General features: G+C 45.6%; 1 protein-coding gene across 6 annotated transcripts in view; it reads left to right on the top strand.

Annotated features, from left to right (window-relative positions):
* The window catches only part of IQSEC1 (IQ motif and Sec7 domain ArfGEF 1), a 785,306-nt gene that overhangs the window by 764,207 nt on the left and 9,030 nt on the right, over positions 1-12,069 (top strand). For all 6 annotated transcript variants that reach the window (XM_069083774.1, XM_069083777.1, XM_069083778.1 and 3 more), the window contains 4 exons: positions 1,061-1,186; positions 3,027-3,126; positions 6,116-6,277; positions 7,281-7,457. In XM_069083774.1, coding sequence (XP_068939875.1) covers positions 1,061-1,186; positions 3,027-3,126; positions 6,116-6,277; positions 7,281-7,457 — 565 coding nt within the window. The remainder of the gene's footprint in view (positions 1-1,060; positions 1,187-3,026; positions 3,127-6,115; positions 6,278-7,280; positions 7,458-12,069) is intronic.

Genomic DNA, 12,069 nt, shown 5'->3' on the forward strand with positions numbered 1-12,069 from the left:
CGAACCTCTCTCTGTTTGTGGAAGGAAACAGGCCCCATCCTGACCAGCCTCACCTCCTCTTTCCCTTGAATCTCATCAAGAGGAGCATTATCAGGTTGATCCAGGGGGCTATCAAAAGGTATTAATCCTCAGTCACCTGGTGACTACTTACTGAGAACCAGCTTCCTGTATGTGAGGTGCTTTGTTAGATAGAGAAAGCACATAAAACATGAATCCTATTCTTAAGGAGCTTACAGTGTAATTGGAAACCAAACACATTGAAAATTAGTAGAAATACACATGGAAATACATGCTATATCAAGTGAGTGTCAGCAAACAGTATTAAAGAAGCTCAAAGGGGTCAGAAATGACTGTGGGCCGACTCCACGTAAGTAGGTAAGACCTGAGCTTGGTCTTAAGGTTAATGTTGAGCTAGTCAGGGAGAGGAGGACATTCCAGCTGAGGTCCTGAGGTGGAAATGAGCAAGAAGAGGGAGCTAGCCTAGCCTGGTAGGACCGGGAGGGCAGGTGAGGCTGGAAGAGGTAGTGGAAACTAGAGCCTTGCAGGCCTTGCATGATGGCCTAAGAAAGATGAACTTTATGTAAAGGACAGTGGAGGGCCATTGAAGCTTTTTGATCAGGAGAGTGAGGTTATCAGGTTGGTCTTTTAGGAAAATTAATCTGGCAGAGGCTTGTAGGAGGAATGGGGAGTAGTGGGGAGAGAGGCCCAAGGCAAAGATGTTAGTGGGGAGAATATCACAATGATTCAAGAGTCTATAAAGGCTAAAATAGAGATGGGAGAATCATTTGTTAGCCCAATAATAACTTCTCTGCTTGGGAAGAGAAACATGCTCACAACTCTCCTCCTCATGGAGTAGTCCTGAAAGAAGTAGTTTCAGGAGTCCCGGAGGAAGGGGCAGAAGATTACTGGTGTCCGGTCAGTCGGCTGAGGGAGGCAAGGGTAAGGTCAGCACTGTGCCAGTCAGCAGCATATGCAGATCAGCTCGGGGTCAGCATCTTCTCCTGGCCCTAAGCAAGTTGCTCATTTACAACTGACATTAATACCTTTTCCCTTCCTACAGGTACTTTCCCTTCCCCATCGGAGGCTTGTTTGCTATTGCCGGCTCTTTGAAGTGCCAGATCCAAATAAACCCCAGAAGCTTGGATTACACCAGCGAGAAATCTTCTTATTTAATGACCTCCTTGTGGTATGTAATTTAACAGTGGTGTATCTTCACACACACTAAGAGCCTCTTCTGGTGTTCTCCTGCATCCCAGGTCATTTGTCATAGGTCTCAGGGCCCCTGATGACATCTTAGAGATCAGCACATCAGAGAGTTCTTAACGTGGGGTCCATGGTCCTTTTGAGGGCCCACAGATAGAAGTGGGGGAAGGCAGGGTCTGTGGACTTGGATAGGAAAAAACTCACACCATTATTTTCACTAACCTCTAACTGGAATGTAGCATTTCCTTCAATTATTTTAACATAGGCAGCAAACCACAATGGTATTAGCAGGATCTATTACTTTGTCACCAATAGAAATTACAGGGGTTTTTTAGGCAGGGCATTTGGGATTAAGTGACTTGCCCAAGGTCACACAGCTAGTAAGTATTATATGTCTGAGGTCAAATTTGAACTCAGGTCCTCCTGACTCCAGGGCTGGGGCTCTATTCACTGCGCCACCTAGCTGCCCCACACAGATATTTTCATATCACATTACAGTTATCTTGAAATATAGTTTATGCTCATCACTACCTCAAATTACTATGGTTATTAGACCTATAACTAGATCACAGGGGATTCTGGTTTTCCTGTCTACAGACTATATTTCAATAGGATTGGTTTTATTTGCAATGCTCTGGGTTTTATTTTAATACAGTTAACATCGTCATTCTTAGGGGCGTGCCCATACACTGGCAAATAGTAAGCACTGTATTCACGGACAAAACGGTACACAATACCAAAAAAAGGTCCAGCTCTTTCATTTCACAAATTAGCAAGGGATTTGAGGATTAAGGAAAAGTGTTTCTATATGTATACATTTGAGTGGACAGAGAATTAGATTTCAGTCTTTGGCATTTCCAGTCCATGGGTCAGTATCTGTCTTTGCTACAGAAGACATTTCTCCCTGATTCCTAGGTCCCCTTCTTATGAGAATACAGTAGGCTTCCTGTTGATTGCTACCCTGTGTAGTTAGTTTCAGCATTTGCTCCGGGGACCAGCTTTTAGCTTCTAGAAAGTAATATTCCCTTCCCCAGGATTAGACCCAGCTCACAAGAGGGTAACTGATGAGCAGGCAGTGTTTTCTATGTAGTTGCCTTTGAGGCCATTTATAGAATGGAGTTTTCCTATTCTGTGTGGATTCAAGCATCATGGGTCATAAACTTAGAACAGTGGTTATCTTACATCTAGTTTTTGGTTATGGAAGAGAAGGCAATGAAGTCTTACTTCTTTGCATTATTTCTATGTTTCGATTACTGATTTTTGCCCCCTCCCCTTTGGTAATAAGTCCACAGAAGTGTACCTCATTGCATTACTTTCTGAATAGGCTTTGTCAAGCATGTAAATATGAAAATGCTTCCTGCATCCACCCTGAACTACAGGATTGTAATGAAACCTGCAATGACTCTCAGGAGACTCTGTCTCAGGCCCACAAAGCCTTCTCAGTAAACAAAAGCCATCCAATGAATTGTAGCACAAAAGGGGGTGTTTGTGCAAATGAGATCCATCTCATGAGCAGGTGTTCAGAATCCTCCCCAGTGTCAGCAAAGACTTTTCTCAGTGTGAGATAAAGGGATTTAAAGGGCATCCCGGTGGAAGGGGAGGGCAAAGACTCTCTGAGGGACATATGTCCATCTGGGAGAGGAGTGAGCAGAGAGACAAGCAGGGAGAGAGAGAGAAGGCACATGAGAGACAGAGCCAGACAGAGAGCACACACATTTCTCCTCACTGGAAGAGAAGAGAAGAGAAGATGGGAGGCAGGGGTTACCCTAGGGTCTTTCCCTGTGGCAGTGTCATTAATGGTATAATACATTGACTCTCCTCAGGTCACCAAGATCTTTCAGAAGAAGAAGAATTCGGTGACATACAGCTTCCGCCAGTCCTTTTCTCTTTACGGCATGCAGGTCCTGCTTTTCGAGAATCAGTGTAAGTCTGTCTCTTCCTCCCCCGTTTTCTCTGCTCATGAAGAGCCGGATGTCCTAAGAACACTTCAGGGATGGGACATCGCTGCTGTCTCAAAACACTGGAGTAACTTGGATGTGGGAGAGCGATCAGACTTGATCACCTTTAGTCCAAAAGGGTACAACTAGGAACAGAACATGAAAAACACAGAAAGGCAGATTTAAGCCCAATGTAAGGAAAAGCTTCCTGACAATGAGTAGCTCCAATAGATCGACGAGCCTTAACTAAACTCCTGCTCTATGTAGGGTACTGGGATAGGCACCAGGGGTATAAAGTCAAAGATGAAGCCATCCCCACCTTTGGGGAGTCTATGTGTGGAGTGGGCTGCCTTGGGAGGTGATGAATTCCCCATAATCAGGTGTCTTCTAAGTGGAGACTAGATGACATCTTATTAGAAATTCTACGGAAGAGATTCCTATCCATGTAAGGCTTGAGTTAAGTGACCCCAGGGTCCCTCACAACGTTCAAATTTTGTGGAAACTCTTTTTGCAAAACTGTCACTCTTCAAACTTTAGGATTGCTATGCCTTCATTTCCCTCTGCTGGTACCCTCTCCCCCCCACCTCCAGCCCAAAAGAGTACTGGGGGAAAGGTCAGAGAATGCTATCTCCTGGTCAAACTCCCTGGGGAGATAGGGAGTCACAAGGTGATGATAACATCAGTTTTATGGGCCCATCTCTGTCTCAATCTCCCTTTCTCTCTTACTGACTCTTGCCCTCTGCTTCTGACTATCTCTGCCTCTTTCTTCCTTCCCTCTCTCCCCTGCCCCTCTTCTTCACCTCCACTTTTAACTGTAAAGGCAATTGAATGATGGAGATTCTTAGGAATCTAGAAACTGAAGCAAAAGACATCAGAAAGGCTAGGAGATGAGCCGGGAGAGGCTGTCTGGAAGGCTTTAGACTATATAGCTCTCCTCTCTTTTCTGAAATCATGGGGTTGCCTGCTGAACTAGCTCTCTTTCCCCTGAGGTCTATGGGTTGGATTGGGCTGGGCTGGGCTCTGCTCCCCCATGCTGGGACAGGGTCTATGATTTAGGTGTTCCAAAGTACTGCTGTTGGGAACACACTGACCTTGGGGCTGCAGCTGGGGTGGGGCTGAAGACTGTCTCATCCCAGATGGTGCTGCTAGAAGAAGGGTCATTTGAGGGATGCTAGTAATGTTTTTAAAACAAGCACAATTTACCCAGTATTGGCTTTGTTTTCATGGAAGGCTTTTTGGCCCACTTTGTATTTACAGGTTAGGGTATTCCCAAGGGCCCAGCAGTTGAAACACTTGAGGAATCTAGTCTTACAAGGGAATAAGGAGATGTCAAATTTGTAGCTTCCCAGATTAGCCACTAGGACTGGGAAAGAATGTTACTAGCAACAGCAACAATAACATGGATACAGTGCTTACTGTTTGCCAGGCACTGTGCCAAGTGATTTTACAAATATTTTCTCATTTGATCATCACAACAACCGTGAGAGGTAGGTACTGTTGTCAACCCCATTTCTACATATGAGGAAACTGAGGCAAACAGATGTGAAGTGACTTACCCAGGGTCACACAGCTAGTAAGTGTCTGAGGCTGGATTTGAACTCGAGTTTTCCCAAATCTTAGCCTAGCATTCTTTCTACTGTACCACCGAGCTTCCCCTGGTCTAACCAGGGACCCAAGGGAATTTCCTCCTCACTGTTATCTTCTGTTCTTGTATAAGAGAACAGCAAGAGCCATAGACTGCAGGCCCCCACCACCACCATCTCCATCTCACATTCACCCTTCCCCCGCTGACTCGCAGCCACTAGGACCAAAATTCAGGGAAGAGGTAGTGGAGATACATAGGACAAATCACAGTGTCTCAGCTCGTTTGGGCACCGCCTGACGCTACTTGGCTTAGGAGAGTTGAGGCCTCTTGCCCTGGCTTCTCTCATCCTAGACCTGAAAACTCTCTGCTCTGTTCTCCTGGAGACTTGAGCTTTCAGTGAGTGCCTGTCCCTTATATGCCTTATCTTAACCCTGGGGGAGTTTCTGTGCTGCCTGGGTGAGACCTTGTGGAGCCTTTTGGAGCTTGTTTTTGGGAAGGAGGCATGTGAGAGAAGACAGAGTACAGTTTGCTCTTGTCAGGATCATGGGGGCAGCAGATAAGTGCTGTCTGTTCGTAGAGAGGACTTGAGCTGGTAAAGATGGGGCATTTGGCATCTGAGAGCTGCTGTTGATTCATCTGACCCCCTTGTGCCCAGACCCCATGCTCACTCACCCAACAAGATCTGGACCTTCTCCAGGGAATGTCTCCTATGGTAACAGTGTCAATGGACCCTCCAATAAAAATGAGAACTATGCTAGAGCCAGGGCCATAACCCAGGACCACCCCCATCCCTCTCTAACTCCTAATCCCTGGTTTGCATGTCACCAAAGTCCTTGAGTGACTTCCACCTCCCCCTCCCCCCCATTCCCAGACTCATCTTCCTAAGTGACCCTGGACAAGTCACTTCACTCTGTTTGCCTTAGCTTTCTCAACTGTTAAATGGGGATACTCTAGTAGCAGTTCGACTTAATGCTGCCACTGACAGGGAGGGTTAGTTTTGTGTCTAATGGGCATCAGATTATCTCATCTCCCTCTCTGGAATCATCTCCCCTCAGTCCCTGAACCTTACCACAAGGTCACAGGTTTAGAGCTATTGCATCTAGTCTTCTTACTTTAGAACTGAGAAAAGTGAAGCAGAGAGTTTAGATGACTGGTTTACCCGAGTCATACAGGTATTAGTGCTGGAGCCAGAAAGACCCTGGGTTCAAACCCTGCCCCAAAGCCCACAGCTCTGTCCACCATATGCCCTAGCTGAGCCTATTGGCCAAGTCTCACATTGTGGAGGCTCATGCTCTGAACTGGGTGAAAACCAGGCCCTGAATTCAGGGAAGAAAAACTGACCAGAAACAAACAAAAACATGAATCCCGCTTACTGTGTTTCTCTTTGCAGATTATCCTAATGGCATCCGGCTCACATCTGCTGTCCCAGGAGCAGACATCAAAGTGCTGATAAATTTCAATGCACCCAATCCCCAAGACAGGAAGAAATTCACTGATGACTTGAGGGAATCGATTGCAGAAGTTCAGGAAATGGAAAAGCATAGAATAGAGTGTAAGTATGAAGGATCTCCTGGTCCAAGGCTTGAGCCTTGACTATAAAGTCACTGTCTGATTCAGGCTCTAGATCAGGGGTGGGGAACCTGCAGCCTTGGGGCCACATGTGGCCCTCTGAGTCCTCATGTGTGGCCCTTTGACTGAGTCCAAATTTTACAGGACAAATCCTTTTATCAAGTGTATTTGTTCTGTGAAATCTGGATTCAATCAAAGGGCCACACTTGAGGACCTAGAGGGCCACATGTGACCTCAAGGCCAAAGGTTCTCCACCCTGCTCTGTATCCTGATGTGGACTGTACACACCATCAGACCTTTCTGGCTCTGTGACTGGTGGGAATCTGAGGAAGCCTTCCCCGCTCCCCCCCCCCCGCCCCAGACAGGAGGATGGAAATCCAAGGTCTGGACCCCATTCCATAGGGACTGAGAACTGACTGATTGCTGGAGTGAGTCTTCCCCCACCAGCTTCTCTTCAGCAGCATCAGGTCAGTAATCACAATAATGTTGTTAGAGGAAAGCACTTTGAAATCTTAAATTGCTAGGTAAATGTCACTTGTTATTATTACCACTATAATTTCCGTAAATAAAGCCAGTGGCATCTTGAGCTCTCTCACAGAGGCATATTACCTCTGGAATTACACCAACTCAGATGGTCCATCCTTCTGTGCCTAGGGCGGTAGGAGTCAGAGAGAGAGAGGAAGAAGCAAAGAGAAAGTCTGAAATAAATTACCCATGAAGCCAGAGAGGTGGCAGACCAGACACTGGGTCTCTGAAGCCTAGACCTGCCCATTAAGCCAAACTGCTTCCCTTCAAGAGGGAGCAGTCCTCTTCTCAGAGTTTTCAGCATTTTCCCTGAAAGGTTGGTTAAGTCATTCTCTGTCCTTGGCCTCACCCCACTAGGACATCCCTACATTCCAGTCTTGGTGAGCTCCCCTTTCCTCTGGTGCTCCCTATGTTTTGCATCAGTAACCATGAGAAAAATGCCTTGATTCTGTCTGTTTCAGCGGAGCTTGAGAAACAGAAAGGAGTTGTCCGGCCCAGCATGTCCCAGTGCTCCAGCCTGAAGAAAGAGCCTGGCAATGGGACTTTGAGCCGAGCCTGCCTTGATGACAGCTATGCCACAGGCGAGGGCCTGAAGCGGAGTGCACTCAGCAGCTCACTCCGTGACCTCTCAGAAGCGGGTAAGAACTGGGCTTAGTTCTGCCTTCCTAGTGCAATGCATGCAAAACTCGGAAAAAAAAAAAAAGCCCGACAGTTTGTGCATGCATTGTGCCCATGGAAAGAAACACGGCAGAGCCCCAGGCAGGGCATGTGGGCAAGTTTTCTTAGCAAAACATTGTTTGGTTTTACTTTTTTTATCCCCCATGAAAATTCAAATAGCTTTGACAAATATGAAACAGTTCTAGTTTTTGCTGTTTGTACTTTTGAGAGAGAAAGAAGACAACCCATTTTTAAGTGTCATCACAGAGGGGAAATTGATCTAAGAATAGACTAGTTAGCTCTCTCATTTTACTTTAAGTGTTGTTTTTTTTTTACCTTTAAGAATTTGTAATATGTAGAGAGAGACCGCAAGAGAACAGGGCCCCGCTAGCCAATATGTCCTGTATATTTTGTGCTGAAGTTTTTAACCTGTGTTTTACACTGATGAATGAAATTGAGTGAAGCCCTACTAAATTGTGCCTAGAACCTGACACCCCCTCCTTCCTTCCCTCCTTTTCTCCCCCAGCAGAGGCACCTCGTGGCAGGCTCTCTCTGAACATGATACTTCTTTCCCTTGGTTGCCTTTACCTTTGGCCTGAGTTGTCTGTAGAGAACTCTGGCCTGATGATCAGGAAAAGTCCTGATTACTTGGCACACATGTCTTAAAATGTCATTGCTCCTGAGGTGACTGAAATACAGATGCCACCAAACTCAGTATTAGTAGCTAATAGAAAGGTAAAAACAGTTTAAAAACAAACCCTCAGCTAAAAGAGCAATCTGTGCCTCTCTTCATTGCTTTGGTTTCCGTATTTGTTTTTTGGTTTTTTTGTTTTTGCTGCCAGCCATTAATACCCAGCAATGCCCAATGCCCAAATCTGTAGCAGAATGCTAGCACCAGTGGGATAGGGATGCTAGGGCATGGCGGTAGAAACGTAGCAGCGAGGGGGAAAGACCAAGAACCAAACCATGTTAGCTGCCAGTGAATCCTAATGCCTGGCTTGTTTTTAACCACTGCACTTTAGCATAGCCATGATCCTTCAATGCCTGTGTGTTCTGTCTGTTCAGTGGCTAGATGGCTTCTCTGTAGAGGCAGCAGGGAGGAGGTCCCAGTGGGGTCGCCACTTAGAGACTGAGCTGTCAGATGGGATGCATAAGTGCATATTACACATCTCTTTGCTGCGGCCTTTCTGATGATTAGACCATCTATTCCTAGATATCCCCACCGGCCTCACAGCCAAGGACACAAGTTCTCACTAACGTCAATAGAGACTAGATAGAGAACTTTGTAGTCATCCATGGATTGTTTTTGAGGCTCATTTTAGACTGAGAAGAGCTAGCCCATCTCCAACCCGCTGGCAGCAGAGTGGCATAGCACCCACCTGTAGACCACTGGGAAGGAATCCTGATTCCACTATTTCTTCCCCATAGGATTTTTCCATCCCAGTCTCTCCAGCATTGCCACATAGACATGCTCAGGCAGAAGGTTATGTGTCATCTGCAAGACAATTCCTTCTGCCCATGGCACCATTCCATGTTATCAGCAGCATATACCTTGCTCCTGGCATGCTCATTTCCAAAAGTTTTTTTTTCTTTTTTTTTTCTGTTTTTGGTTTTTGGTTTTTTTCCACAGTTCAAAACTGAAATTCATTTACCACATAAACGGTTTAAGCAATGGATTTGTTAAACCCAACTAAACTTAATTGTAGGCTCTCTGCCCACCAAAGGCTATGGGTTGCTTCTGTCTGGTGCTGTGCAGTGCAAAAAAACAACCTCCCTGACTCCTGCCACCCTCTCCTGTTACTTGGCACAAACACCAAGGCTTCTGGTAGCTGGTTGTGCTCTCGTCCAGGTCTCGTCATACAAATTAAGCTAAGAGTCAGCTTCAAGACTCCTGAGGCCCAGCTCTTTTCCCAGGCTGGTACAGTGCCTCCCACCATAAGACCTTTGGACCCTGACCACAGTTCCTTTTCAGAAATAAGTACTACAAAGAGGTTTACTCTGGGGCATCTCCAGCTTGTCTATACCCCGCTCCCCCACCTCTCCAGTAACCAAACAGAAGTTTAGGGTGATCAAGTGACTCAGGTTAGTTCAGAAGACAGAGCAGTTGGTCATTTTTCCTTCTAACTACCAGAGTTTGGGGTCAGAGGGTATGGATCTTTATTCCATCCAATAGGAAGGATTAGGGCCAGGGCAATGACTTTTTCATTATATCTTGGATTAAAGTATTTGTAGAGATAGGAATATTGGCACTATTTTATTATTTTAATTATTAATAGTAACAGTAATGCTATTTTAAGATCCTGAGTTGAAAGGGGACATTAATCTAGATCTAGAACCCTCTATAAGCCCTAAAAGAAAAACGTGGAGCCTCTTAAGATATTGATTCTAGTAACTTCTCTATTCCATTCACCCTAAGAGAAGGGTAAAAAGAGAAATCTAGGGTAGGTACATATAGCCATTTAGACTTACTGGGGGGTGGAGGGACAAAAGGGTTATGGCAGGGTATCCAGGGGGAGATGGATTTAAAAGAGTCATATCATTTTGCCAAGAAGATACCTGAGGCTGCCTTGGAAGATGCCTATTCCCCTGGAATCAAGTCTTCAGAGAAGTGAGATACAGCTTTGGAAGCTGTCCTGGAGAAAGAGACCGAGATTATAAAAATGACCAGAAAGGCAATTAAGTTCCTCAGAGAAAAGAACCATATCATCTTGTCCTCTACTCCCTCACAGCCTTGCACGGGGTGTTAAATTCTCAGAAAAAAAAATGTACTGAATTAGTATAAACAGCTGGTGAGAAACTCTAAAAGTCTCTCCTGCCTAGGTGACTGACTATTCATCCCCAGGACTCTTAGCCAATGTTACCAAGACTGGCTTTATCAGAGCAGCCCCGAGCTAGAATGACTCAGAGTTTTGCTTGTGCAAATAAAGCAAACGTCTTTACTTCTCAAGGCTCCCCCTGTCTAGACAAAATGGATCCTAGGTTCCTAAATACAGAATTGCAAGAAACCTTAAGGGTCACCTAATTCACCTCCCTCATTTTCTAGATGTGAAAACTGAGGTCAAGAAATGGAGAGTGAGCTCCCCAGGGTAGGAAGTAGCAGAGCCATGATTAAAAGTCCTCTGACTTCTCAGTCATTAACAGCAAAAAACTAGCATCTGCCTTTCCAGGTAGTGTGGAGATGGTGAAGAAATGCAGGGCCACCAAGCTGAGGGCTTTCATTCAGCATGGAGAAGCGTTACCCCATCTCTGCTTACAAAGCATGCACAGCTAAGGGGTGAATATGGTGACAGCTTCGACCCTTCCTTGGCCGAGGGGGAAGCCCTTCAGTCTCCTCCATGGATCGCCCCACCAGCTACAGCTAAGGTCCATCCAATTACAGAAACGCTATTTCCGGTTGCCAACCTTGAGGATGCTAAGAAAAATAGAACCCCACCAAAGGCGTCCAGCCTTCCTGGAACCTCTCTTTACTCAGTAGATAATGAACATTATTTAAAGTCTTTGAGAAGGACTTTCCGGACTCACCATATATTGCTAACAATCCTGAAAAACCTATACAAGAAACACGCATAAGTCCTTGGGTTGCTCTGCAAAGTAGACCTGGGATTCCAGACACATGCCTAGGCTAAGGGAGGCTTCCACTACCCACCCACTTACATCAAAGAATAGCTTACATGGAGCCAGCAACAGCACAGGGCCTAGGGGCTATTGCTGAATTCTGCAATCTGGTCGGTATGCTGACCAATGAAGCATTGAGAAGTGAGTCAAGGACCAGATTCCCCCATAGGGCTGCTGGACAATAGTATGGTGTCTGTGTGACTCCAAGCCTTTGTTAGGCATTTATTAAGTACCTACTATGTACTGGGCAGCATAAAGAAGTATCTGTGGTCTTCCAGATGATTAAGAAACCTGAACGCTGGTGTCAAATCTGCATTCAGGTAGCAAGACAGGATATCAATGAGCGCCTGGTATGGAGTCAGGGACATTTTACTTCCAGTTGTGGGCATCCGTGTAGGTTGTGGTACGTGCACACATATGAACATATGAGAGAGAAAGAGGGTACACACGTGGGTGGTTACATAACCGAGGTATATATGTTTGCTTATGCATGGGCAGACATGTCTAAATTTCTGCATACATATTGGTGTGCATGAATGTGTATGTGTGCATATGTTTTCACTAGTTGGCTTTGGAAAGTCTGCCTCAAAAAGACCATCCCCATTGACCTACGTAACCACAGGCTGGCACAAGGCTCAGAGAAATAAAGGGAAATCTAATCAGTATGTTGAAAGAGAAGAAGAAGAAGAAGAAACACCTAAGTTGCTGTGTCCCAAAGAGTCTTCATCAGCATTGGAAGGGAAGGAAGATTCTTTGCAGGAGGAAACCTAAGCTTCCATGATAACCTCCCAACTGCAGGCCTTGGTTTGTTTGTACAGTGGATGATTACCTACTCTTGCTTGTGATGAGTTCATGAGGAGAGCTACGTGTTCGCCTGAAGCAAACAGTTTTCTCTAGGGATCCTTTCTCTCTTGGCAAAAACGGACTGTGAAGCTCATTCCTTCAGGAAAATTAAGAGCACTTTCCTTCCCTCTTTGG

This window comes from Petaurus breviceps, unplaced genomic scaffold (assembly GCF_028583685.1).
Source record: "Petaurus breviceps papuanus isolate PSGF00001 unplaced genomic scaffold, PetGlider_PUasm1.0 174, whole genome shotgun sequence".
Classification (NCBI taxonomy): Eukaryota; Metazoa; Chordata; class Mammalia; order Diprotodontia; family Petauridae; genus Petaurus; species Petaurus breviceps.